Raw genomic sequence first — 26,735 nt, 5'->3', positions numbered from 1 at the left:
TTCGCCTTAAACGTGTCTTCGCCCAAGCTGAAAATATTCAACTCGAGCAAAAAATTCGCATGACACGAAGTTAAATCCCGTGAGTAATCTAGAGCGAGTAATGCAATGCTCCGCGTTTGCTGTGTACGTAGCATTAGTAATTTAACCAAACTGTATCACACAACATTCAAATCAAAACTATGCAACTATAAAAATTTAGTTTTATGATTATGCGGTAGTGCTGGGCGCTAATTAAATGAGGGTAATTTTACCGATATAAATTTTCCAGATAAACGATAACGGAAAATGTTTACGCACTGTGCGTAACTGTGGGTTTACACCAGACGCGAGTTCAACGATCTGCGGGAGTAGATTACATACAAAGTCAACGCAAAGAGGCGATCAGACGCGTCCTCGCGTGGGGAAATGCGAATGACGCGATATGAGCGGCGCGTTTGCCGCGAAAACACGCACTATTCGCCTCAAACGCGTCTTCCCCAAGTTGAAAAATTGAACTCAAGCGAAAAATTCGCATGACACGAAGTTAAATCCCGCGAGTAACGTGATGCCCCATGTTTGGTGTGTACTTAGCATTAGTAATTTAACCAAACTGTATCACACAACATCCAAATCAAAACACAGCAACGATGAAAATGTGGTTTTATGATTATGCAGTAATGTAAAGAATAAGATAGGTACCTGTCTTTGGGCTCTGGATTTACTTTACAGGCCTCCAAGAGAAAACGCACGACTTCAGTGTGACCTAAAAAACAAAAATAGGTCAGCGACAGGAAACAAACTGTTGCCGAATTAGTCTGCTTCATTTGATGTCTTACCTTCAGCGGCTGCTACGTGGAGAGCAGTTCTGGAGTCGTAGTCTCGTTGCTCCATATCCATTGACGACAGTGCAAACCTGGAGAAAGTACACGTAAGCAAATAATCATGTTTAAATCATGTTAAAATACGTATAAGGTTTCAAAATTTATTTTCAATGTGTTACAATACCTCCTCAAAGCAGATACATCTCCTGTGTAGGCAGCAAACAGCAAGTTGATAACCGACTTGACCTGAAAAACAACAGAAAAGTAATTTGTGCTACATTATTGACATTCGAACCTTTGGGATCCCGTCACGGCAAAATGACTTCAGTCGACTCGTACCAAGAAATGTGACACGTTGTTTGTTAACAATAAAGAAAATCAAGAACCAAAGAGGCTAGATAAATACTTTTTCATTACAGATTGTTTATTAAAGTGTAAACCATGATGACAAAATAAATAAAAACAAAGGAGAAAAAAATTAAAATATAAAAACAGAAAAAATTTAGAGAAGGGATTCTTTTTGGCACAAACAAATAATATTTATTGGTCACATTTATAAACATTTTGCAAAGGTCAATATTAATACTTTATAGATTTTACGCAAGCTCCTTAAAGGTGGTCACTGTAAACAAATCATGTAAAAACAAAATTATTTTCCTTTCTGTAAGACACTTTGTAAAAATGCCAGGCACTCAGCCAAAACATACTTCACGTTTCGAAGGTTTTAAAAAGCAATTCTTGGTGTCAAAGCACATACAGGCATCATCTCTTTACAGTAAACTGGCTGAGCGACACCAAAAGATTGAAAATAGCAACACAGATAGACGCAAGATAAATTTCCATTGTAAAACCACAAGTCATAACACGTTTCCCCTTTCACATGTTATCTAATCAAAGTTGACCAGTTCTGCTCTAGTTACTGGAGTTAATCTATTGTTTGGTTTTAAGACAGACTGTTTATGTTTACCCTAAATTGTGCATGCTTTTGATTGAAAGGGTCAAACTCCTCCTGCATGTGGTTAACAAAAAGTAACGCTTACTTATTTGTTTACATTAGTAAATGCATAAGCTAACTTCACTGTTTGTTCATGTTAGCTAATGCACTGACTGATGTTAACACATACAACCTTATTGTAAAAGAGTTACCAAAATAAATAATAAAAACATGCAAAACAAAAATTTACATTCTGGCTGTTAAAGGCGGGGTGCATGATCTCTGAAAGCCACATAAACAAACCTTATTTTGATAGACCTGCCCCACATATACGCAACCCAAGCATTGATGTCGGTTAGTAGACACGCCCTTTACTGCTGATTGGCTACAAGTGTGTTTTGGTACTCGTCCCGACTCCCTTTTCCAAAGTGTTTTTCGAGAATCATGCACCCCGCCTTTAAATTGTACTTTGAAAATGTAACCTTTATAGATTTAATTGTGTTAAATAGTCACATATGGGAACCCCTGTTTAGAAACAAATACAATTTTCAAATAAACAATTTGTGCACTTGATCTGCAGTGCTGCTTCAAACTCAAGGTTAAATGGCCACAAAAACATACAGGGGTGGTTTCCCAGACACTGATGTATGTTAAAAATATGTCTGTACAAGATGCCTTAAAAAACCCATTAACTGGCACAGTCCCGTGAGCGGGATGTAAATGTTAATCTATCACAACAAACTATTTATTGTTGGAAAGGTCTAAGAATGTAGTTTTCATATTTCAAAACCTTTTAGCACTAATAATAATGTAATGACTGTAATTTATTAATGTGTGACGAGAGTATGCAGCAAACAAACAGAAACTTCATTTTTTATATAATTGTATGTATAATACTATATTGCTTCATTTTTATTTATTACAATAAATATAAACTGCTATAACATTTTTTTTGTATTTAATATTTTCACCTCCAGACACTTTAAAGTGTCTTCTTTAAAACAAGACCAAAATTAGTAGCCTGACGTTGTCATACTCAATTCTAGTCAGAATTTGAGTCTGATACCGCTCCATTGAGCTAAAATTATGAGGCGTGTCTCAACCGAAAAATGCCTCTGCACTCAATTGGATAGACATACGACCAATCAGAGCAACGGAGTGTGTGATGTTGAAATGGCGTCTTTAGCAGCCTGACCGAACTGCTAGTAATTTCGCTACAATGATACTAAAATCATTGTAATTATACTAAGTCTGAGTTAGCGAAGGTACATCAACACCTACTATGTTCACAACATTTCATTTATATCACAACATTAAGTATTTACTAAGTCATACAGTAAGACTATCTCTTACCATTTGAACTTCATCCACGACGATAGCTACCCATTACGGTGGCTTGAAAAATATCAGAGCCTAGCATGTCCCTCCACTTATTCAGCAGTCACGATTCCAGGCTTCCGAAAAGAAGCTGGCAACGACCGCTAATTATATCCATCTCGTCGTGCACGCCGAGTTGCATCGCTGTGATACCCATTTCAGTTGCTTCTTTAACTTTGTCCTCCATAGGAAGGACGGCGAAAACATAAACAAATGCCTTCGCGTTTCTCTGTTCCTCTTTTTAAATCAATGCTCTGTCAATATCTTTTAGAACAGACTCAATGTCAGAATCCACACATCTGAATTCACCAGCGGCAGCCATTTCATTGTAAACAGATTGAACACACGCGCTCTTTGGTGACGTGGTTGATACGTTACTGTTGATCATCTGTCCATCATCGTATAAAGCCCGCCCTCACAATTTGATTCGTCGGCCTGTTTTGGTATTCGCATAGTAGCTCCTCAACGGTGAATCCCCAGACCGATCTTCCTCGTATTTCAAATCGTGGTGGGCGGGGCTAAGATCGGCTGGCACCCAGGCTACAAAATTAGGCTACTAGACCAAAAAATAACAGTTTTATATTAACTCCAAAAAAGAGAAAACATTTGCATAAAAAAGGTGTTTCTGAAAATGTTTTATGTTAATCTGCAATACCGTGATTATGCAATAAATGGCGCACTTACCCAATTTATGAAAAAACTGAAGCCAAAACATTATTTACTAATTTTAAACTCTGTGTATGTCTTGATATTCGTTCTGAATCTGATCTCTAACAAAATTCCTTCACAAAAATGCAATTATTTCAGCTTTTTGCTAAAAAAATTATTTTTAAAGAAAAATACCCATATTTAAGAGTTTATATGCAGAAAAAAATAAAATATTAGGGATGCACCGAATCCAGGATTCGGATTCGGCCGAATACTGGGCTTTTTGACGGGGTTCGGGTTCGGCCGAATCCTAGATTTTTTTTCCACCGAACCGAACCCTAGGCTTACGCTACGCTGGTCGACGTCACGCAGCCGTTGATTACACACATCGGGTGCTGACGTGGAGATGAGCTATTTCTTTCGGTGAGCTTAGGGGCTGGACACACCAAAACTTTTAAACACGGCTGAAAACGCCTTGAGGACGCCAAATAACAGCTGTTTTTCAGCCGAGCGCTTGTTGGTAGCTGTGATGCTTCAGCTGTGAGCCGGTTGGTTGCTGTGGTAATGTCCCGCCCCTCCTCCATTGTAATTGGACGGCCGTGTGAAAACTGACATTGACGAGCGGAGCTTCTCACTCAAAGTTAAATATAGTTTTCAGCGCGGAGCTGCTTGCTTATTGGAAAAACGAGCGTGTCGCAACGCATCGCTTTCATTATGCATAGGCTTATGGTTATTGTCAAAATAGTTTTTCCAACTTGTCATCCTGGCATAATGTACAGTTAAAATTAAATAAAATGAAAAAAATACACTGCTGTGGACGTTGTATAATTCATTAATGTGTTTTACTGTGTTAATGGAATAAGGATGCAAGTAGGATTCGGTATTCGGTTTCGGCCGAATCTAAAACGGGGGATTCGGGATTCGGCCGAACCTAAAAAATCTGGATTCGGTGCATCCCTATAAAATATAAATAAGATTAAACATTTTTTTCCCGTTTTGTTTGTTTGTTTGAAATATTATATATTTTTAGAAGAACATTTTCCTGGAAGGCATTTTGTGAAACTTTTGTGAAAATCACAAAAATGCTGGCGGGCAACTTTTCAAAAAACGGCTGGCGGGGAATTAGTTAATTTGAAAGGGTACATCACATTTTCACCCCCTACTCAAAAAGGGCTGTGCCAGGTAAAGGGTTAAAATTTAGGCAGCTTGAACGTGCATTTTTAGGAACTAGGATAAACCCTGTCCAGGAAACACAATCATCAAACCAAACCTAACAAAGCACAGCACTTGTTAAATAAATAAATAAAAAGGCAGCCAATCACAAACAAGACTGATATGTACTCCGTGTACGATTAAAAAAAACAGTGGTAAAACGAAAAATTATACAGTAATATAGTAGCTACGTTTACATGCAACCAGATAAACCATTTGATAACTCAGTTGGACTGAAAACACTTCATGTAAACATCTTATTTGAGTCAAGTTCGCTGAATCTGAATAAAACGTAACGCCTGAATCCGAGTATTTTTCCAATCAGATTCAAAGATACCTTACACATATGCACAGTGTAATATAACGCATGTTTACGTCTTGCCACTAAAACCAAATTTGTACATGGGAATGGACACATGCATTAAAGGTGCAGTGTGTAAATTTTAGCGACATCGAGTGGTGAGGTTGCGAATTGCAACCCGAGGCTCAGTCCACTGCTCACCCCTCGCTTTTGAAACACATAGAGAAGCTACAGTAGCCACCACCGGAAAAACATGTGATCGACTGAGACAATTTAGTAAAAAAGTTTGTCTGTTAAGAACTTCTGTAGAAACATGGCGGCACAAAATGGCGTCTTCCATGTAAGGGGACCCTTGGTGTATGTAGATAAAAAGGTCTCATTCTAAGGTAATAAAAACATAACGGTTCATTATGAAAGGTCCCCACACACCCCCGACAATATAGTCCTGCACATCATTTTGCATTTTTGTCAAGAGAAAAATTACACACTGCACCTTTAAGGCATTGGGGCCACAGTAAACAAATATTTGGGTTAACTATATAAACCAGGGGTCTCCAACCTTTTTGTGAGCAAGGGCCACCACAATGGATAAAACAATCTGGAGGGCTACTTTTTGAAATAGTTTACTCAAAACGTTTTTGTTTTACTTGTTGATTTTATTTTATTTTACTTGTTGATATGTTTTAGTGTTGTTTAAAATGTTAACATGCACAAAAGAAGCCAAACTACTATAAAAATTGAGATGTTGGAGACGCCTGCAATAAACAGTACTTTCGTTATCTGCAATCAATCAAACCTGATTTAATTCGGATTACAAAAATAGATGCATACTTAATCTTGAGGCTTTTGAAGTTGCATGGTAAAGAAATATTCATCAAAGCAGTTTTAAGACAATTTTTAATGGTTTTATATTTTAAAGCCAACTTGTGTAGCAGCAGCTTTAAGCAGGATTGCAAAAATGCGATAATTTTCAAAACGGTTACGTCTGGGTAATGCTTTACAATAAGGTTGTATTTGTTAACATTAGTAAATGCATTAGCTAACATGAACTAACAATGAGCAATATAGTTTTTAGCATTATTTTTGCTAATGCCAATACAATTTTTCATGTTGTTCAATGTGCATTAAAGGTGCATTCCGTAACTTTAAGAAGGATCTATTGACAGAAATGCAACATAATACACACAACTACACCATCAGAGGTGCACAAAGACCTCACACAATGAACCGTATTGCTTTCACCACCTTACAATTAGCCGTCTTTATCTCAATAAATTGCGGGTCTCCTTACATGGAAGATGCCATCATGTTTCTACAGTAGTACAGACAAACTGCTCTACGTTGTCTCATGTTTGTCCTGTGGCGGTTACCGTAGCTTCTCATTGCTTTTCGAAATTGATGTTGGTTGCAATTTGCAATCTCACCGCTAGATGTCGCTAAAACTCACATTACACTGCAAAAAATTATTTTCAAGAAAAAAATATCCCCAGTATCTTTGTCTTGTTTTCAGTAAAAATATCTAAAGAAAATCTTAAATTAAGATGCTTTTTCCTGAGGAGCAAAAAAATAAGTATTTTTTAGACCAAAAATATCAAACCTAAGTGATTTTGTGCACAAAACAAGCAAAAAAAATCCACCAATGGGGCAAGCAAAAAAATCCTGAACATTTTTCATAATAACTAAATTCAAGAAAAATTAACTTACCCCACTGGCAGATCCTTCCGCCTGTTCCATACACAACATCACTCAAACCTGACATCCCTGGTCCAAAAACTAGACTTATTTTCTTGGGTCGTTTTGCTCATCAGGAAAAAGCATCCCAATTTAAGAATTTTTATATATTTTTACTGAAAACAAGACAAAAACACCAAGAATTTCCTTTCCTGAAAATCATTTTTTGCAGTGTATACCTTTAACTAAAATGAACAAACAATACCGCATTTATCAATCTTCGTTATTTTTAGCATTTATTAATACATTTTTAAAATCAAACGCTTTCACGGTTAATGTTAGCTACACTGCAAAAAATGATTTTCAAGAAAAAACATTCTTAGTATTTTTGTCTTGTTTTCAGTAAAAATATCAAAAAAAATTTAAAAGCAATTTTTCTTGAATTTAGTGTTTAAGAAAAATTTTCAAGATTTTTTGCTTACCCCATTGGCAGATTTTTTTGCTTCTTTTATGCACAAATCACTTAAATTTGATATTTTTGGTCTAAAAACTAGACTTATTTTCTTGGGTCGTTTTGCTCATCAAGAAAAAATCTTAATTTAAGAATTTGTATATATTTTTACTGAAAACAAGACAAAAACACCAAGAATCTTCCCTCCTGAAAATCATTTCTTGCAGTGTATACCTTTAACTAAAATGAACAAACAATACCGCATTTATCAATCTTCGTTATTTTTAGCATTTATTAATACATTTTTAAAATCAAACGCTTTCACGGTTAATGTTAGCTACACTGCAAAAAATGATTTTCAAGAAAAAACATTCTTAGCATTTTTGTCTTGTTTTCAGTAAAAATATCAAAAAAAAATTTGTAAAAGCAAATTTTCTTGAATTTAGTGTTTAAGAAAAATGTTGAAGATTTTTTTGCTTACCCCATTGGCAGATTTTTTTGCTTGTTTTATGCACAAATCACTTAAATTTGATATTTTTGGTCTAAAAACTAAACTAATTTTCTTGGGTCGTTTTGCTCATCAAGAAAAAGCATCTTAATTTAAATATTTAAACTACAAACAAGACAAAAATACGAAGAAATACTTTTCTTGAAAATCATTATTTGCAGTGAAACGCATTAACTAATGTTAACTAATAGAAACTTATTGTAAAGCGTTCTTCTGCGTCTGCTTTTGGCCCAAACAAATTGCTTTGAAAATGCGCAGTTTACATTCAGTGTTTACATTCTTTAAAACTCATCATTACACGCTTGATGTCTTCACATTAAACTCGGATATGAAAGAAAAACAAATATCACCTTTAAAAACAACATTGCATTCAGAAAACAAAAAACATCCGTAAAACTTTTTGACCAGTACAAATAACAGCATATCATGACTGTAGCAGCAATAGACAGTAACAACAGCGTCTTTCCTCTGTAAACCCAGAGATAGAGACTAATGCCCAATCCCCTCTTCCCCTTACCCCAATTGGGATAGCCTTTACTCTCGCGTGAACGTGCAAAACTAAGGGGAAGGGGTAAGACAGAAAAATGGGATTGGGCCTAATACTTGTTAAAGAATGCAATAACTGGCTGGATGACAAAACCAGAAAAGTGTGCCGTCGTCTCTTCTAGTTTCGTTCTGCTACGGTCTCCATCCTATAGACTAACGTGGTGGAACTGTCTTCGTCCGTTTCGGATGGGCAAATCTTTTTCCACACTTTGTCATCGAGCGCTAGCTCTTTCTGAAGGCTCGTATAATCCATTGGTCCGAGGTTCTGCTGCTGTTGCTGCTGGTTCAACCAATACGGATATGGACAGATGATCAGATTAGATTATTTAAGCACATGATTTCCTGCTTGGATTAGTATAGATGGCAGACAGGTACAGAAACGGTGCGATTCAAGCAAGCGTTAGTTTTAAAAGTTAAAATTTACTGCAAAAGTACAGTAAAATCTGTAGCGTTGTAAATCAAAGCAGTTGTGTTTAGACGCAGTACCCTGGTCCTCCAGCAGGGGGAGAGCAAGAAAAATGTAGGCTTGTTAAGAGCAGGAAAGAAAGGCCCTGTCCCAAATGGCACCTTCGGACTTATTAACTTCATAAGGGTTCACACTTTGATGACATCATGTAGTGCAGACCTTACGGACCCTTGACGCGAGTCCACGAGGGCGCATCAGAGTCATCTTTTGAGACAAACTCGAGCGTCACGCCGGAAATAGGAAGAGAAGTTGCCCATTAGTGTGAACTCCTTCCATCCGTCGTTTGATTGGTTGGTTAAGTGCGTGAAGCCTGCCACAGTGCAGACCACATCAAGGGTGCAAAGGGGGCGCTGATGAGCACACTTCGGAACGTAAAAATGACAAATGGGACACTCAACGGACTCGTAGACTAAGCGAGCACGTGCAATTTAAGGCCACAAAAATGAAATGCGCCATTTGGGACAGGGCCAAGATCGTAGGACAATCAGCATGATTTGGTTTGTAACCACATACACGTTCATAAACACACACACGCTTGCGATATTTCACTTTAGTTGCCTTAAAGGGTGGACGATATACTACAGCTACATGTGTATTTGTATCAAAAAAGATTGATGGCTCTTCTTTCCATGTTTGACAGCATCAGATACGTTAATAGAGATGGTACAATTAAACAAAAGGGGCGGGGCTTAGTAGAAGATGCACCTTAGTATGTCGTCCACCCCTAATGTAGTTGCATGTGTCACTCACCCGCTGTTCTCCTCCCTCTCTGCGCGGATCCAGTTTTTTGGCGAAGTGGCGTAAATTATCATAGTTGTGGAAATTAAAAAGCTGGACCAAATCCTGCAAAAAAGCGAAGCATTAGGTTAAAAGGAAAGAGAAAAAAGCTACGTCATGGCTATAAAAATTATTTCGATTTAGTACCGTGCAGAACTGGATGCCACGCACGCTGTTGCCCAGTTTATCAAGAGGAGGAGACCAACACATGACACCCATTACATTAGGCACCACCAGCAGGATGCCACCAGAAACACCCGATTTGGCCGGAAGACCGACCTGCAAAAAAGTTCATGTTATAAACAACGTAAGAGGACACAGCATTGTTGTCAAAGTTGGAATTTCGCATGTGAAAACTCACGTGGAAAGCAAACTGTCCGGAAAAGTCGTACATGCCGCAAGAGTGCATGAGACTCAGGGTGTCCCTCACGGCCTCCGGGTTCAACACACGCTCGCCCGTGATTGGACAGAAGCCACCGTTAGCCAGGGTCGCCGCCATGACGCTGGCGCTTTCACAAGTCACCTCGATAGAGCACAACTGCACACGCGAACCAATCACAAGGTCAGTCATGTTTTAACAGTTTAGTTTGTGTGAATTTACTTTATATTGAAATCGTCATGTACATAGTCCATCTTAGCGAGCCAATAACACAATCAAACCTTACTTTTTGTGCATTTACATGCATATTAAATATTGCATGTTGAAAGTAATAGAAATATTAAATTTATAATGACCTGGAAATATAGATCCAAGATGGCGGTCATATCTGTACCTTCTGGGAAACACTAGATATGGAAAAACTTGTTCAGTGAATGCTTTTTTGAATTTTTAATGCCATAAAATGTTTAATGCTGTGAAATGTTCGTACACGTACCTTCTTTTCCTTCAGGTAGTAACCAATGGCGAAATTTCTATCACCCGACAGTCTCTCGGACTGAAACCTGCCGATCACAAGAATTCATTTTGAGGGCACGTCTAAAAATTACTTACAAAAAGTAATTACAAAACAAAAAACTTTTCATTGATGTAAAAAATATTGATTTTACTGTATAAATAAATAAACAGTGGCGGCTCGTGACTGCTCATTCAAGGGGCGCAAATTCAAAATATGTGCTCGGAGTGTCATGTGAACCATGTGCATCACGTGTTTTGTCAAAATAAGTGCCTGCTGCACACGCGTCAAAACCGTTTATGATAAAAGAGACGCTTACGTTCACAAAATACACGCAAGACACTCACTTAACAGTAAACTTGAGTACGTATGAGATTATGCGAGTATCTGGCAATAGCGAGCGTCTCTTTTGTCATAAGCCTTTTGGGCGCGTCTGCGGCATGCACTTATTTAGACAATAGGATCACTCGACGCGCAGAACACATATTTTGAAATAAAAAACCACACACATGGCGGGCTACATACATGTTGTGACGAACTTTGCATCGTGGCCCTTGGAAAAAAGTCAAAGGCCGCCACTGTAAATAAAGAATACTTACGTAGCATTGCTAAAACCGACATATTCATTTCCTGCCAACTTCTTCATAAAGTTCATCACCTACAATAAAGGCATCATTATAAAACGATAAAAACTATTTAGGTACACAAAAAGAGGAATTATTAAAAATTTACTCACGTAGTCGAATTTCTCAGCGTTGCTTACGCCTTGCTGAAAGTCAAAAATAAAGGTATAAATGCAAATGCTTTACCAAAGACATTTACTGTTTATACCAGCCATAAAATTAAAAGAAAAAATATTACTAAACATTTCAGACAAAGAAATGCTATAAAATAAGTTGACAATTACGCTGGGAGCGCTATGAAGTTATACTATGTTACGCTACAAAAATGAGAGGCAGGCGATTTCAGATTAAACTTTTTCAAATTTAATATATATTCTAGTAATTAGATTTTTGTAACATCATAAATTAACAAGTAAATGCAAACAGGGATCACGTATGAAGAAATATTATTGCTATGAAAATGCTAAATGTTAAAGGGGAGGGAAATCTGATGAAAATCTAAAATTTCAACTGAAAGTTAAATCGTGTGTCTTCTAATAGTTTGTGGTAAGTCTAAATGTTTAAAATCATTTACCTGAGGGGCTCTAAAGTAAAAAACAAACAAACATATTTTCCACATTGAAGAAATGTTTATTGAAATGACAGTTTTTTCTTAAAGGTGCAGTGTGTAAATTTTTAGCGGCGTCTAGTGGTGAGGTTGCGAATTGCAACCAATGGCTTAGTCCACTCCTCACCCCTCGCTTTTGAAACACATACAGAAGCTACGGTAGCTGCTACCAGACAAACATGTAATCGTCGGAGACAACTTAGTAAAAAAAATGGTCCGTTAAGGGCTTCTGTAAAAAAATGGCAGCACAAAATGGCGACTTCCACGTAAGGGGACCCTCTGTGTATGTAGATAAAAAGGTCTCGTTCTACGGTAATAAACACATAACGGTTCATTATGAAAGGTCTTTATACACCCCTGATAATATAGTTTTGTATATTATTTTGCATTTCTTTTAAAATATCCTTCTGAAAATTACACACTGCACCTTTAAATCCAAAAATTTAAACTTTTACAAATTCAAAATTAAAATTAATTTAAAAAAAGAAAAAAGTAAACCTTGATTGTTGTTCCCACAGGCATTAAGCAGAATTACGATAAAGCAGTGAATTTGTCAGTCTTATGCTAATGTAGCCTAGCATTAGCTTTAGTTGGAAATTTGTTCAATGAGGAAAAATAAATGAAAGGGAAATTACCAACGTCATTGACCTGTTGGAGGGTCAAAATTTCCCACAGTTCCTAATGCTGTAAAATACGCAACAACAATAAAAACCACACAAATCCTTCACACATACATCACACATTACCACCCCGACAGGCCTGAGTGACATTTCATGCAAGCTTCAGTATTTGCCTTAAAATGTTGTCATATATGTAAATAAATATAAAAAATGTATCTCGTTACAAAGACCTGATTATGATTATGTTTATCATATCGTAGAAAGTGATTTTATTGTAAGTTTTAGCAAATATATGACATCATGATGCTTCTAAACAAAACCACAATATCTTATTTTGCTAGCTCTCAAAATACTACACTACTCATTATCCATAAAACATAGGCTGTGTGTAAATAGTTAATAAACCCACTAAACTGATAGTGATCATTTACGTAAAAAATCCTCGCTATAGATTACTCGCGGGATTTGTGTCATGAAAATTTTCCGCTTGAATTTAATATTTTCAACGCATCTGAGGCGAATAGCACGGATTCGTGTCATTTGCATCACCCTGGGCGAATTTACGTCTATTCATGTCTTTGCATGTAATCTACTTGCGCTAATAATTAAATTAGCTTTTGGTGTGTACGCAGCATAAGTCCCATAACATTTACATTACACTTCAAATGCTGTAATACAACATCAGACTCCAGTAGAAGTCATTTGCATACATCTATGTGTGTGTGTGTGTGTATATACATTTTAATATTTACTTCATAAATAACTTATTTAAAAAATAAATAATAAAAAAATCATTAAAGCGACTTGCAAATGAGGAATTTAGTTACATTTAATTTAGATGTTCAACACAATTAATTTAGTTAAATTATGTTTTTATTTAAATTTAATTCAGATGTTCAACACAATTCATTTAATTGAATTATGTCTTTTTATTTTATTTTATATTGGTTACTTATACAGACCTGCCTTTTTAGTAATTACGCATCAGTTGAAAACGATTTAATTTAATTCTGCCACTTAAAGTCTTGATCGGGACAAAATTATTTTGACTATAAACTGCAGAATAAGCCTGATAACTTAATTTCGGAGACATTTTGATAGCTTTCTCTCTTAATTGTGTTTCTTTGTCTTTTGCATTTCCCTATAATGGTCTCTCCATCTCTCTGTTATTTTTCCTCTCTTCATCACTTCCTCTTCCTGTTCTCTCTCTCTTCACTATAATCCTTAAAGCATGATTATTCATAATCTTAATCTCAGATGAGAGCGAATGTAATCAGATTAATTCCATTTGGTCTCTCTGATTCTCACAAGCATCATCTAAAAAAGTAAAAATATCAGCAAAGCTACACATTTTAGGCGATTAAATAAATAAAAACTTAAATTCTGTTGAACTTCACACATTTTGATGTTTTGGTTTTCATTTATCAAAACAGTAGAAGGTTGTGAAGATAAAAATGCAATTTACCTTGAGAAGAGAGGTACACACTATGGCGCCAGCGTTTACCATGGGATTGTGAGGTTTATCTGGAAAAAAAAATACATTAAATACAAGTCAACGAATAAGTTTCAAATGTACGTTGCCTCAACCAAAACAAACATTCTGTATACATTCATCATCAAAAAGTGATTTAATGATCGCCTTACCATCTTCATCAAGGAAAAGTTTGTTGAATCGAAGACCGCTGGGCTCTTTCCCTATAAATCGGTGTACATATTCGGTGCCGTGGTCGTGAACCGCGATGGCATATTTTAAGGGTTTCACGCATGACTGCAGACAAAACGGGACTTTCGTATCACCCGCGGTGTATCTGTAGATTAGCAGAAAATGAAAGAAACATTAAAAAAAACAAAATCGTTAATATTAACGAAAACTTAAAAATAGTGGTGGGCAAAGTTTAATCGTGATTAATCACATACAAAATACAAGTGAGTTTTTGCATAATTTATATATATGTGTGTGTGCGCGCATTTAATATATTTTTTATTTATATATAAAAAATTACATTTATAATAAAAAATATCTAAAAATATAAATATAAACATGGAGCAGAGATTAAATAAGGTTTGGTTTTGCGTGCCCACGTGAGAAACTTTCGCGTGCCCACGTGAGAAACTTTCGCGTGCCCACGTGAGAAACTTTCGCGTGCCCACGTGAGAAACTTTCGCGTGCCCACGTGAGAAACTTTCGCGTGCCCACGTGAGAAACTTTCGCGTGCCCACGTGAGAAACTTTCGCGTGCCCACGTGAGAAACTTTCGCGTGCCCACGTGAGAAACTTTCGCGTGCCCACGTGAGAAACTTTCGCGTGCCCACGTGAGAAACTTTCGCGTGCCCACGTGAGAAACTTTCGCGTGCCCACGTGAGAAACTTTCGCGTGCCCACGTGAGAAACTTTCGCGTGCCCACGTGAGAAACTTTCGCGTGCCCACGTGAGAAACTTTCGCGTGCCCACGTGAGAAACTTTCGCGTGCCCACGTGAGAAACTTTCGCGTGCCCACGTGAGAAACTTTCGCGTGCCCACGTGAGAAACTTTCGCGTGCCCACGTGAGAAACTTTCGCGTGCCCACGTGAGAAACTTTCGCGTGCCCACGTGAGAAACTTTCGCGTGCCCACGTGAGAAACTTTCGCGTGCCCACGTGAGAAACTTTCGCGTGCCCACGTGAGAAACTTTCGCGTGCCCACGTGAGAAACTTTCGCGTGCCCACGTGAGAAACTTTCGCGTGCCCACGTGAGAAACTTTCGCGTGCCCACGTGAGAAACTTTCGCGTGCCCACGTGAGAAACTTTCGCGTGCTCACGTGAGAAACTTTCGCGTGCTCACGTGAGAAACTTTCGCGTGCTCACGTGAGAAACTTTCGCGTGCTCACGTGAGAAACTTTCGCGTGCTCACGTGAGAAACTTTCGCGTGCTCACGTGAGAAACTTTCGCGTGCTCACGTGAGAAACTTTCGCGTGCTCACGTGAGAAACTTTCGCGTGCTCACGTGAGAAACTTTCGCGTGCTCACGTGAGAAACTTTCGCGTGCTCACGTGAGAAACTTTCGCGTGCTCACGTGAGAAACTGAACTTTTAAAAAAAATTCTGCACATGAAGGTTTCGCGTGAGAACATGAAAGTTTCACGTGAGCACATGAAACTAAACATTAGATTTTTTTACTCCAATGTCACCTTAGGGGCTCGTTAGAAATGTATTCATGGATTTGGTTTAAAAATACATATTAATTACACACAAAACATATATTATGCAAAAACTCATTAATGCGAACTTAAAAAACAAGCGTACGTATTTTATTATAGACTACTACTATTATAGTTTACCGTTGGCCGTCTACAGTGCAGAGGGAAACAGCCCAAAGATTTGGGCTAAATTTTGCTAGCTGAGGAATGTAGTCCGCCACCTATATAACACAAAAACAGTATCACAAAATAAAAACGTGATTCGTAAACGAAAAGCATTAACAATTCAAAATGCATGTTTTATTATCTTAAAAAAATGTCATTCAGACATTGGTAGGCAAGCACTCACCTGGCCACCTGACAAGGATTTAGCGCTCTCGTAAATTTGATCGATGTGGGAGGTGAACGACTGAAAGTCGGGAATGACGAACTTCTTGCGGAATGCCTGAGTCAGCAGAACGATGTTGCTTTGCACACACCTGTGAGGAAAAAGTAGGTCAGATAAAATTCGACACTTAAAGCTTAAGGAAAGCTCTAAATAATGAATATGCTGTAGGAATGTTTTTTTTATTTTGTCCTTGAAAATTCCAGAACAATACAAGCTTTGCACCACATGTCTGACTTACTAAAACTCAGTCAAGGACAAAACTGCTGATTATCATGCATAATAGGAAACTACATGTTTATGCCATTTGCTGATACTTGTGAAGGTATTGGCTAAATTCCTTTAACAGCAAATTTTGATAGGATAGTAAAAAAACACTTTAAATATACTGTAATAACTACGGCCAATATATTTGTATTCGTGAAATAACATACATATATGTATAATTCTAATAAAAAAATTAATCGTAAGCTTTGATCAGGTTTAATTAAACTTATATGTTTACTTTTTAAAAAGTTGTCTATCCAGAGCGCCGTCTGATGTGGTTTTTAGCGTGACCTTCAACATCTCCATGCACTCCTTAAGACGAGGGTCTCCGGTACGCAGACCAGTGGCTTTTAACGCCTGAAACACACGAGACAGTAAATGTACATTATTTATACAATCACAAGACAATTAGAAATTCAATATTTTTAGGTTTTTGTTATTATTTGACTCTTATTAAGAGGAATTCTCATTCTAAAGGATTTTATTTGATTTTATTAGATAGATTATCAATATTTTTGGTCTGTTGGTCTGTTTTTCAAGAAGATAATGGTTGTAATATTCATCAAATTTTAGGAGTACACAAAAGCTACAATACTACAAATTACATTTTATTGAAAGTGTATTGTGTGTGTGTTTTTACCGTGGTAAATTTGTGTGCTGGAATTTTCTCCTGTCCCTCTGCAATGGTGTAAAACAGGAGATCTTCCAGGCTGGGCAAAATGCCTGCCTTCCTTCTTCTGCGAAATGAAAAGATATACAAATCCGGTGAGATTGTAGCAAAGATTTCAAAAAACAAAATTACTCTGATTTTTATTAATAAAGGCGGGGTGCATGATTTTTGACAAACACACTTGTAGCCAATCAGCAGTAAGGGGCGTGTCTACTAACCGACATCGTTGCCTGGGTTGCGTATGTGTGGGGCGGGTCTATCAAAAATAGGTCCAGTTTCTATTGGGGTAGGTGATTTCAAATGTCAACATTGGCTTTCAGAGATCATGCACCCCGTCTTTAAAGGGATCATTCACCCAAAAAAAAGTATTTTTGTTGTCATTTATTTATACAAACCTGTATACATTTCTTTGTTCTGATAAACACAATATTGTAAAGAATGTTTGTAACCAAACTGATCAGAAGCCCCATTGACATCCATAGTAGTAAAAAGAATACTATGGAAGTCAGTGGGTCTTCTGATTGGTAACATCTTCCTTTGTGTTGACCAGAACAAAGAAATGTATACAGCATGAGTAAATGATGACAGTCTTTTAATTTTTGGGTTTCAGAATTAGTCTCAGAATGTCATGCAGTAGGGTTCACATTTTATGGTAAAGTCATTTAAAGGGGACATATCATGAAAATCTGAATTTTTCCATGTTTAAGTGCTATAATTGGGTCCCCAGTGCTTCTATCAATCTAGTAAATGTGAAAAAGATCAACCCAGTAGCCTAGTTTTGGTAAACCATTCTCTGCAAGCATGTGAAAAAATAGCTCATTGAAATTTGTTTCCTCTTGTGATGTCAGAAGGGGATAATATCGCCCCTTAATCTGCACTATCCAATCGCCATTTAGTGCAGAGATCAACTCATTTGCATTTTAAAGGACACACATTCTGACCTAAAGTGGTAATTTTAACACAATATAATAAATTATCTATATGGTATTTTGAGCTAAAACTTCACATACATACTCTGGGGACACCAAAGATTTATTTGACATCTTTAAAAAAGTCTTGTGAAATGTCCCCTTTAATAAATAAGTAAAAGCACTTTTTTTAAAGCAGTTACAAAACTTTTGAAAATTTCATTTACCACTGACTGACATTGAGTCTTTCTTTAGAAAAATGTTAGTGTGTTAGAAGAACTTAAACAAATAGTCCTGCAGGGGTTAATTTATAAAATGTTAAACGTTCAAAAACGAAAGCCACACAAGTCCAAACAATGCATTGCATTTTGGGATAGCTACAGCACTACATGTCAGGCAAAGAAAGGCTTTGGCTTATAATCTGACCACAAATCATCCAGAAATGAATGTGATACTTCAGGCAAATATCAAAATAACCCCATGATGTACTCGCCCTCAAACAATCCGAGATACATATGTCCATTGTCTTTCAGATGAACACATTTGGAGATATTTTAGTAAATGACCTTGCTCTTTCAAGCTTTATAATGGTAGAAAACAAGGATTAGAGAACAACTTCTGATTTTAAACCCCCCAAAAAGTGCATTCATCCTTCACAGAAGTAATCCACATGGCTCTAATGGGTTAAAGGACAAGTTGGGTATTTTACACTTAAAGCACTGTTTTCAGATTGTTTATGATGAAATAGAACGGTTTTGACTGAAATTTGGACATATGCGGCTGCTCCGAGAATTTTCAGGTGTTTGTGTTTCACCTCCCACCTTTACAATGGGTTTAATGGTGCACTAGAACAATCCTTTCTAAAATGCATTAAACATTCGTTTTACAAAGACGTGAAACTCACCGAGTGGTCGGGGGTGTTCGCTGATGTGCTCGCGCAAAAATCGCTGCAAAAGACGCATTCCAACAGGTTTTATCGTAGTTTTTGTCCAACTCCATTGACTTGTATTAGTTGTGCTGTGAGGTACGGGATTACTCCGTGCCGGGAACTTTGTTGGTATTCTTGCAATTGGCAATGGCGGATTAGCGCCACCATCTGGGATGGAGTGTATTATTCAAGCTCTAAGCGGAAGAATATACGAGTGTGAGGCGTTTGGAAAATAGGTCCACAAGTTAACAATGAATGCTAAAACAGCTGTTGGAGGGCGTCTTTTGCAGCGATTTTTGTGTGGGCATGTCGGTGAACGCCCCTGGCCACTCGGTGGGTTTCACGTCTTTGTGGACGGAGGTTTGGTGCATTTTGGAAGGGATTGTTCCGGTGCACCTATAAACCCATTGTGGAGGTGGGAGGTGAGGCAACAGGCACCCGGGGATTCTCGGGGCAGCCGCATGTGTCGAGTTTTCAGTCAAAACTGTATTTCACCATAAACAATCTGAAAACAGGGTTTTAAGTGTAAAATACCGAACTTGTCCTTTAATAAAGGTCCTTTGCAGGAAATCAATGCGATTTTTAAGAAAAATATCCATATTTTAAATTTTACTTACTGTAATAACTAGCTTCCGGTAACGGCGCCATCTTGGACTCACGAGATTCACAGTTTTAGCGAGCGCTTGTTGCCATGGATACAGTGCGCAGTGACTCTCGTGAATCCAAGATGGCGTCGTTACCGAAAGCTAGTTATTATAGTTTATTTTAAAATATAGATATCTTTCTAACAATATCGCGTCAATTACCTGCAACAGACCTTTATTAACCCCTTGGAGGTCTGTGGATTACTTCTGTGAAAGATGAATGCACCGTTTTGGGCTTCAAAGTCAGAGGTTGTTCCCTGATGCCTGTTTTCTCCCATTTTAAGCTTGGAAAAACAAGGACATTTACTAAAATAACTCCAAATGTGTTTGTCTGAAAGATGAAGGACATGTGTATCTCGGATTGCTTGAGGGTGAGTACATCATGTACTTTTGATATTTGGCTGGAGTATCGCTTTAAAGTCATGAAGTCGTTTTAAGGGCATATAGGTACATTTCCATTCAAATTACTTTCTGGTTAAATTCAATGGAAGTTAAATGTGGATCTAGGCCAAAGAATGAATGTTTGTTAGTGCAGTAAAGTTTTGCAGAAGTTAGAAACAATGTGAAGAGAAATAAAATGTGCACGTTGATAGAAACTTGAATGACCAAATAAATAAAATCAGATACTTACACAACAAATGCAAGGCAAGCAGATCAACCGAATGGGAGAGAGAAAATAAAAATGAAATGAATGATATATACATTTATAAAATGACACAAAAATGCACAAGCATGTATGACCAGAACAACCTGGGAGACCAATGACTTGGTTTACCATAAATAAATGTTGATAAGTTAACAACAAGCCCAGATAGATGTAGTCCACATTTCCAAAATGTAATTCAAAATATCACATAAAAGTAAGAGTAAGTTTAAATTACACTGCCAAAACCAACAAAATGCTGGGAAGTCTAAAACAGGCCTTTCGTTTATCCAGAAGAAATACCTGTGGTTTACCGTGAGAGTCCAACCTGGCACAACAAACTAGGACACGTACACTAGCGAGAGCCGTCGCATCTCCCATAATGAATTTAAGCCTTTACTTCATAGCAAGTTACTGAATCCTACTAATGGACAGATGCTACACCAAACACACCGATATCACTACATGTGCATACAAACACACGTATTATATAATAATAAAAGAAGTCTCATATTGATTAAACAAATCATGCTAACTATTAGCATCCTCGATTGTTTTTATATCACTATTTTACAAAATGTTAGCCTAAATGTTTACCTTTCATCACTGATTTTCATAGTAAATTGTATGCGGTGTACAATATGCTTTATCAAAAGTACCATTGTTAAAAAATCAGATACAAGGCTGTAAGCGTGTTAAAAACAGGAAGAAATATAGTAGAAAGATGGGGGTCGGCCGAAAAAAAAAATCGGCCGAAACTTCCATACTTTATAGTAGGCAAATATCTAAATACAAGGCGAGTATTAGGGCTGCATAACGATTAATCGCGACTAATCGTTTGCAGAATAAGTTTTGGTTTACATCATATATGTGTGTGAAATAATTATGTATGTATAAATACACACACATGCATACATAATTTTAAGAAAAAAATGTATGCATTTAATAAGAATTCATATTTATATATTATGATGTAACAAAAACTTTTATTCTGCAAACGATTAGTTGCGATTAATGGTTATGCAGCCCTAGCGAGTAGTATGTCCAAATTGATAATATTCGTAAAACTGTAGGCTGAAAGTACCCAGATGACCTACTACTTCCGGCTAGATTTAAGTCTGTACTTAATGGACACTTTAATATCCCTCGAGGCCACGTGAGCTGACAAATAAAACTAAAAATTTTTGCCTTAAAAATAGGGATGCACCGATATGGAAATTTTGGCCGATACCCGTAACCGATAACTCTTTTTATTTGGGGGGCGATAACCGATATATATATATATATATATATAGGCCGATAAATATTCATATTATTTACAATGAAAAACTCCCAGCCTAATTTTGCTATCAGACCGATAACCGATAATATTAAAAATAAGCAGTTATCGGCCGGTAACAATATGTTGGCCGATATATCGTGCATCCCTACTTAAAAACTACCCGAATGATATAATTTCTCTGTATTGTTTTCATTTTAGTCCCGATGTGCGGTTATTTTACGTAAATTAAGAAATTAAATTTCTTTAGGGCGCAAAATGATTAATCGCGACTAATCGTCTGCAGAATAAAAGTGTTTGTTTACATCATATATATGTGTGTGTACTGTGTATTATAATTATGTATATATAAATACACACAGATGCAAGTATATATTTAAGAAATATTTACAGTACATGTGCATAATATACATTTTTATATTTACAATTATAAATACTTAATATTTAAATAGATTTTTTCTTAAAATTATACATGCATGTGTGTGTGTACATAATTATTATACACAGTACACATACATGATGTAAACAAAACTTTTATTCTGCAAACGATTAGTCGCAATTAATCGTTTTGCAGCACTTAACTTTAAAGTTATGATCCTTGGTGTGAACAGGGCCTTAACCTCTTAAACCCTGAGGACCCAGTCCCGGGTACAAAATTTCGTATTTTGACTCAAATAAAATATTCTTTTAATCTTTAATGGTCCATCATGGACCCCAGTAACACATATGAGATACTGTTTGAAAGCTTAGACTCTCTACTTTCTCCAGATATGCATCACTTTGAGAAATCTTTTACTGTAAGAAAGTTATTTACACTTAATTTACACTATCACCCCCCCCCATAATTTTGTATATGATTTAATATTCACATATTTCATATTTTTCAAGTATGACAAACATGGGCAAGTCTTATATCAAATGAAAGCTCTCATTCTCAGGAATAAGGCTACAGCGTTATTTTTTTTCTATTATCAACACATATCCAACAATAGTTGAATGAATAATAAGGTAAAAAATCGTCTTTTGTAAACATATGGGAAAATTGAGTGTGGACTGCCTCAGATAGCACATATAGCCACAAATGCTACACCATCTTTTCTCTTAGGTCCTACTCTAAAAAATGAGTCCATTCACAGCATTTTCTTAGGTTGTGTGCATGAATAATCCCTTGTTATTTATTATATGTCCAAAACAAAAAATTAATATTTATATGAAAAATGTATTTTCGGACACTTCAGTAAAATGAAAATAACTTTTGAATGCGACATGCTAAAGAGATCATTCTTTTTTTGGGTGTTAACTGTCTGCTGCTGGTAACAACCAGAACTGTCTGCAGTCTGCTAGAGCACCCAGAACCAGAGTTATACACTATCAGAGGCAGTATTTACAACATATAAAAAGAAAATTTGGTGTTTCCTCATATGAAAAACAACATAAATAACACTATTTGTCACAAACAGCAGCTTTTTATGTAACTTCAAAGGGTTTTCTTTAAAATGATATAAAGCAATTGCATGTATTCCACTGTATGTGGTTATGGGAGCACTTCAAATGTTTTTAGGCAGAAATTGTATACAAAAAGGGTATTATTCCTCCCATCAGTTGGAGTAAAATAACTTTTGCATAGATTATGATAGAGAAAAAAATCTTTTTTCCTCTGTAAGCTGGCAATCAAACAAAACTGTCTGCAGGGAGCTGAGGCACTCAGGGCCAGAGTTATACACTTTTAAATAAAAACTTTAAAAAAAAAACATCAAAAAGCGCCTATTTATTTTTGTGTTTATTAGAGGACTGACATCACATACAACCATGTTTAGCACTTTCAACAGTGTTTTATGTAATTTCAAAGGGTTTCCTGTAAAATGATACCAAACATTTGTATGTAAACCTCTGCATGTGGGTATGGGAAGCTTTTGAAATTGGGTAGGCCAAATCCAGGCGAAAATCCCCAAAATAGCTTCAGGGTGGAAGAAGTTAAAAGTCAGTTTATTTACATAATTTTAGTACATTTATTAAAACTTTTCTAAAATAAATGAAGTAATGTTTATTTGCATAATTTTAGTACATTTAAAACTTTTCTCAAATAAATTTAGTAAGGACAAAACATACTGAAACAAATATCAAGTGACATGTTTCTAATCCAATCGTCCAATTCAGGCTGAACAGGAAAAAACAAAGTCACAAAGAAACGAAAACATGCTCCAATATCCCAGCTGACACAAAATGTGAAATTTTAATTTCCATTCAGTGTTTGATTTTTCACTGCAGATTCACAGCCGGCATAGCTTGGCAGGATTTCAGCTCACCAGTGCCAGCGTTGACTCACTCCCGCATCCATATGTCAGCTGGTAGCGTCATGACGGATAAACCTGGCCTGTCAGCTAGTCTGCAATGGGCTGATTCATTTTAATCCCATTCGAAAAATCGACTATGCAAACTCATATCTACAGCATTTCTATGTGCTTGCTAGGGCTTTATGGGTGGTAGATGTTTCATGTCCACTTTTAAAGTCAAACTAGCCTGACCAAGTATCAACATAATATCCTAGCCCCTCCTTCGATGCAAATCTATGGGACGTTTGCCTTGCTTGTTTGTTTTATCCACCAGACAGCAAATTTTCTTGCCGAGCTGCACGCTTTGAGGTTTCATTTGTGTTTGTAGCGGATGTGTTACGTTGCAGATTAACACTAAAGGCTTGTTCAGATTACTAAACAGAAGTATGAGTGACAGTAATAGTGATACTTGCTGCAGAGTATCAAAACTCTGCAGTCTGGCTTTTATAGGGGTTTTATTTTGGTGTGTGAATGAGGTGGACTGTGGGACACTGAACGCCCCAGGACTGTTCACATCTGCCTCTGAGACCTGACATCACGAATTAGACTGTGAAGAACAACAGTGCCAAAGAGCATTATATGATACTTGCTGACACAATGAAAGAGAGAGACTGATTTAGACACGGAGAGAGAAAGAGCTTTAAGGGTATCAAGTTCACATCAGTCAGTGTTACAATTTAACTGTTGATGTGATCAATGGACCAATCGCCTGTGTTAAAAAAGAAAGGGGGTGAAGGGTGCTTCATAGAAATAGCCCAGCATCTGTCTCCGGATGCAAGGTTGCCGTTGACAACCGACGTGTGCAGGCCTCTACAAATACATGCAAGTGTCTCCGTTTCAAAATCTAGCGAGCTGCCTACATAGGCAGCATTATTTTAAAGTGCACTACAGATTCAAAAGCTATATTAAATTGCTGTCTCTCAATGTATTTACTAAAAGGGTTTGGGAACAGAACATACGGATTAGGATGAGCAATCAGGGTGATGGATGGAAACAGGAGGACCACTAGACAAGAACCCTTATAGATGTTACAATCACATGACCTTCAAAAGTCATTGTGAGAATAAGACAGACAGAGAAGCAGATAGAGAGAGGGGCGCCAAATTTGTCTCTCCAAGGACAAAGACACATTCATCGCATAACAAATAAATTAATGTGTGATTTTTTTTAAATCCGGAAATTCAGAGGACTATGTTTTGAAATATTTCTCAAGCCCTCGTGTTTTCGAGAAAACCCCAGGCTTCCGTTTTAGAAACAGGAAGTAGGTAACCTGGTAGCACAAAAACTAACATGCCCATGACTAAAATGCACGTGACTTTAGTTTTTCATCAGTATGTGTGTTTAACCCAAGTCGAACCCACACCCGTTGCACTTGTAATGCAATGCTCTACGAACTGAGCTGTAGGAAAACCTACTATTTAATTTATTACCAACAATTAAGACTAGTTACTATTTCCGATCAACCAGTATAACTTATCTAATGGTAAATAACTAACAAGAGAACAACACTGAGAATTTACTATCCACATTTTTGTACACATACACATTGAGGGGGACCGGCCCAAACCCTCCAATGTCCATCCTTACTATATATAAACCCTGAAAAAAAGCTATTTTAAATAAAAACAGGAGAAAGATCACATTTGCAAAAGAAACCGCAGAGGACCAAGGCTCCTGGCACCTGGGAATTTGACCCACCCCCATCCTTGGAACAAGGTGCATCTCTTTTTGCATCTTTACAATCTTTTGCTTTATTTACATAGTAGGAATACATTTGCATTTTCATGTAATAGTGAAATGAGTTGCTGGTAATATTAGGCCCATCATGAATGAATGAATGAAGGCTTTTGATCCATCAATTTATTTAACAAATCAGGACTGGTTTCATTCATCAAAGACATTACTCACTTCTCCACGGCTTCAGGGCCGAGCGCATTTTTCTGGGCTTGGTCGGCCGCGTCCGTCCGGGTACACAGTGCGCGTCTAAACGAAGACGCGCAGCATCCTCTTCCAGCGGCGGCGACGCGCCTCCAGGACAGCGGTAGCGCACCGGCGGCGGCGCTGATGGAGCGAGACGCGACTTTTGTTTTATTATCTGTCTTACTATTATTCAATATGCGCCTCAGATTCGGTTTACAAAACTCCTTTAACGCTCCCGAGAACCTAAATTGTAACATTTCAAGCGCAACAGGCTTAAAAGAGAACGATATTTTCGGTTATAGTAACGGTAATGTGGTTTTTATAACGTCCGTAAATCCTCTATATGACAGAGTCGTGCCGGTTTCTTCCCTCGTTGCTTCAATTCGGTACGTAACAGAATAAAGCACGCCCACTGACGCGGCATTCGTGTTCTATTGGCCCCCGCGACGTTGTTCTCAACGCTGATTGGATGATCCGTAAGTCAATCATTGTTATGACGTACATCACTTCCCTTCACAGGGAGAGCGGCTGGCTGTAACGGAAGATTACTGGCGTACTGCATACTGCACACTAAGCAGCACTGCTTTGAAAGTATGTATGGAAAGGAACATTTTAAACAGTAGTATGATGGAGTAGTTCATGGCCTTTTCTCATTCTGAAGGCTGCAGCTAACCTTGACTATTATCCTTAATTTATCGTAAATTCTTGTAATATGCTTATGACTTGCGAATGTAATGCTCAGTTAACTGAAATAAACCAGGCTTGATGACGTATGCAGCCTGCATATGCGACCTCCGGAGGCTGCAGCCTTCGGATTGAGAAACGGCCCATGTCATGTCGCTTTTGTATGAATACGGAAAATTCGAGAGCTGTGTGCAGTATACATACTATACACTACATCAATAGTAAAAGTAGTACGGTAGTATGCCATTTTAAAATAGCCAATGTGCTTATAAAAAAATATCATAAATATATCATTAATATTTATAACAATAGTATAGTACATATTCTTATTATTATATAGTTATATAATACAGTAATAATATCATATATATAAATATATAATGGGTTGAGACCTTCTGAGTGTTACTGCATGCTTTCCTGGCCTGGTATTAACATTGCAATGCCCAATCAAAACACTGTGCATGGTTCA

At 37.2% G+C, this 26,735-nt stretch overlaps 1 protein-coding gene across 7 annotated transcripts in view; it reads right to left on the bottom strand.

Annotated features, from left to right (window-relative positions):
• The window catches only part of glsa (glutaminase a), a 29,510-nt gene extending 3,523 nt beyond the window's left edge, over window positions 1-25,987 (bottom strand). Inside the window, exons 1-17 of one of the 7 annotated variants that reach the window (XM_055218727.2) lie at window positions 25,571-25,987; window positions 16,898-16,994; window positions 16,496-16,614; window positions 15,955-16,084; window positions 15,747-15,826; window positions 14,079-14,242; window positions 13,900-13,958; window positions 11,321-11,353; window positions 11,184-11,242; window positions 10,567-10,633; window positions 10,427-10,477; window positions 10,053-10,229; window positions 9,839-9,970; window positions 9,665-9,757; window positions 985-1,046; window positions 816-892; window positions 679-742 (exon numbers count right to left, since the gene is read on the bottom strand). In XM_055218727.2, the coding sequence (XP_055074702.1) occupies window positions 679-742; window positions 816-892; window positions 985-1,046; window positions 9,665-9,757; window positions 9,839-9,970; window positions 10,053-10,229; window positions 10,427-10,477; window positions 10,567-10,633; window positions 11,184-11,242; window positions 11,321-11,353; window positions 13,900-13,958; window positions 14,079-14,242; window positions 15,747-15,826; window positions 15,955-16,084; window positions 16,496-16,614; window positions 16,898-16,994; window positions 25,571-25,839 (1,733 nt within the window). In that variant the 5' untranslated portion in view covers window positions 25,840-25,987. The other 6 variants (XM_055218728.2, XM_055218729.2, XM_055218730.2 and 3 more) reach the window with 6 other exon arrangements.
• Between the last annotated feature and the right edge of the window lie 748 nt (window positions 25,988-26,735).

This window comes from Misgurnus anguillicaudatus, chromosome 23 (assembly GCF_027580225.2).
Source record: "Misgurnus anguillicaudatus chromosome 23, ASM2758022v2, whole genome shotgun sequence".
NCBI classification, from domain to species: Eukaryota; Metazoa; Chordata; class Actinopteri; order Cypriniformes; family Cobitidae; genus Misgurnus; species Misgurnus anguillicaudatus.
This window is presented reverse-complemented; position numbering and strand designations above follow the sequence as displayed.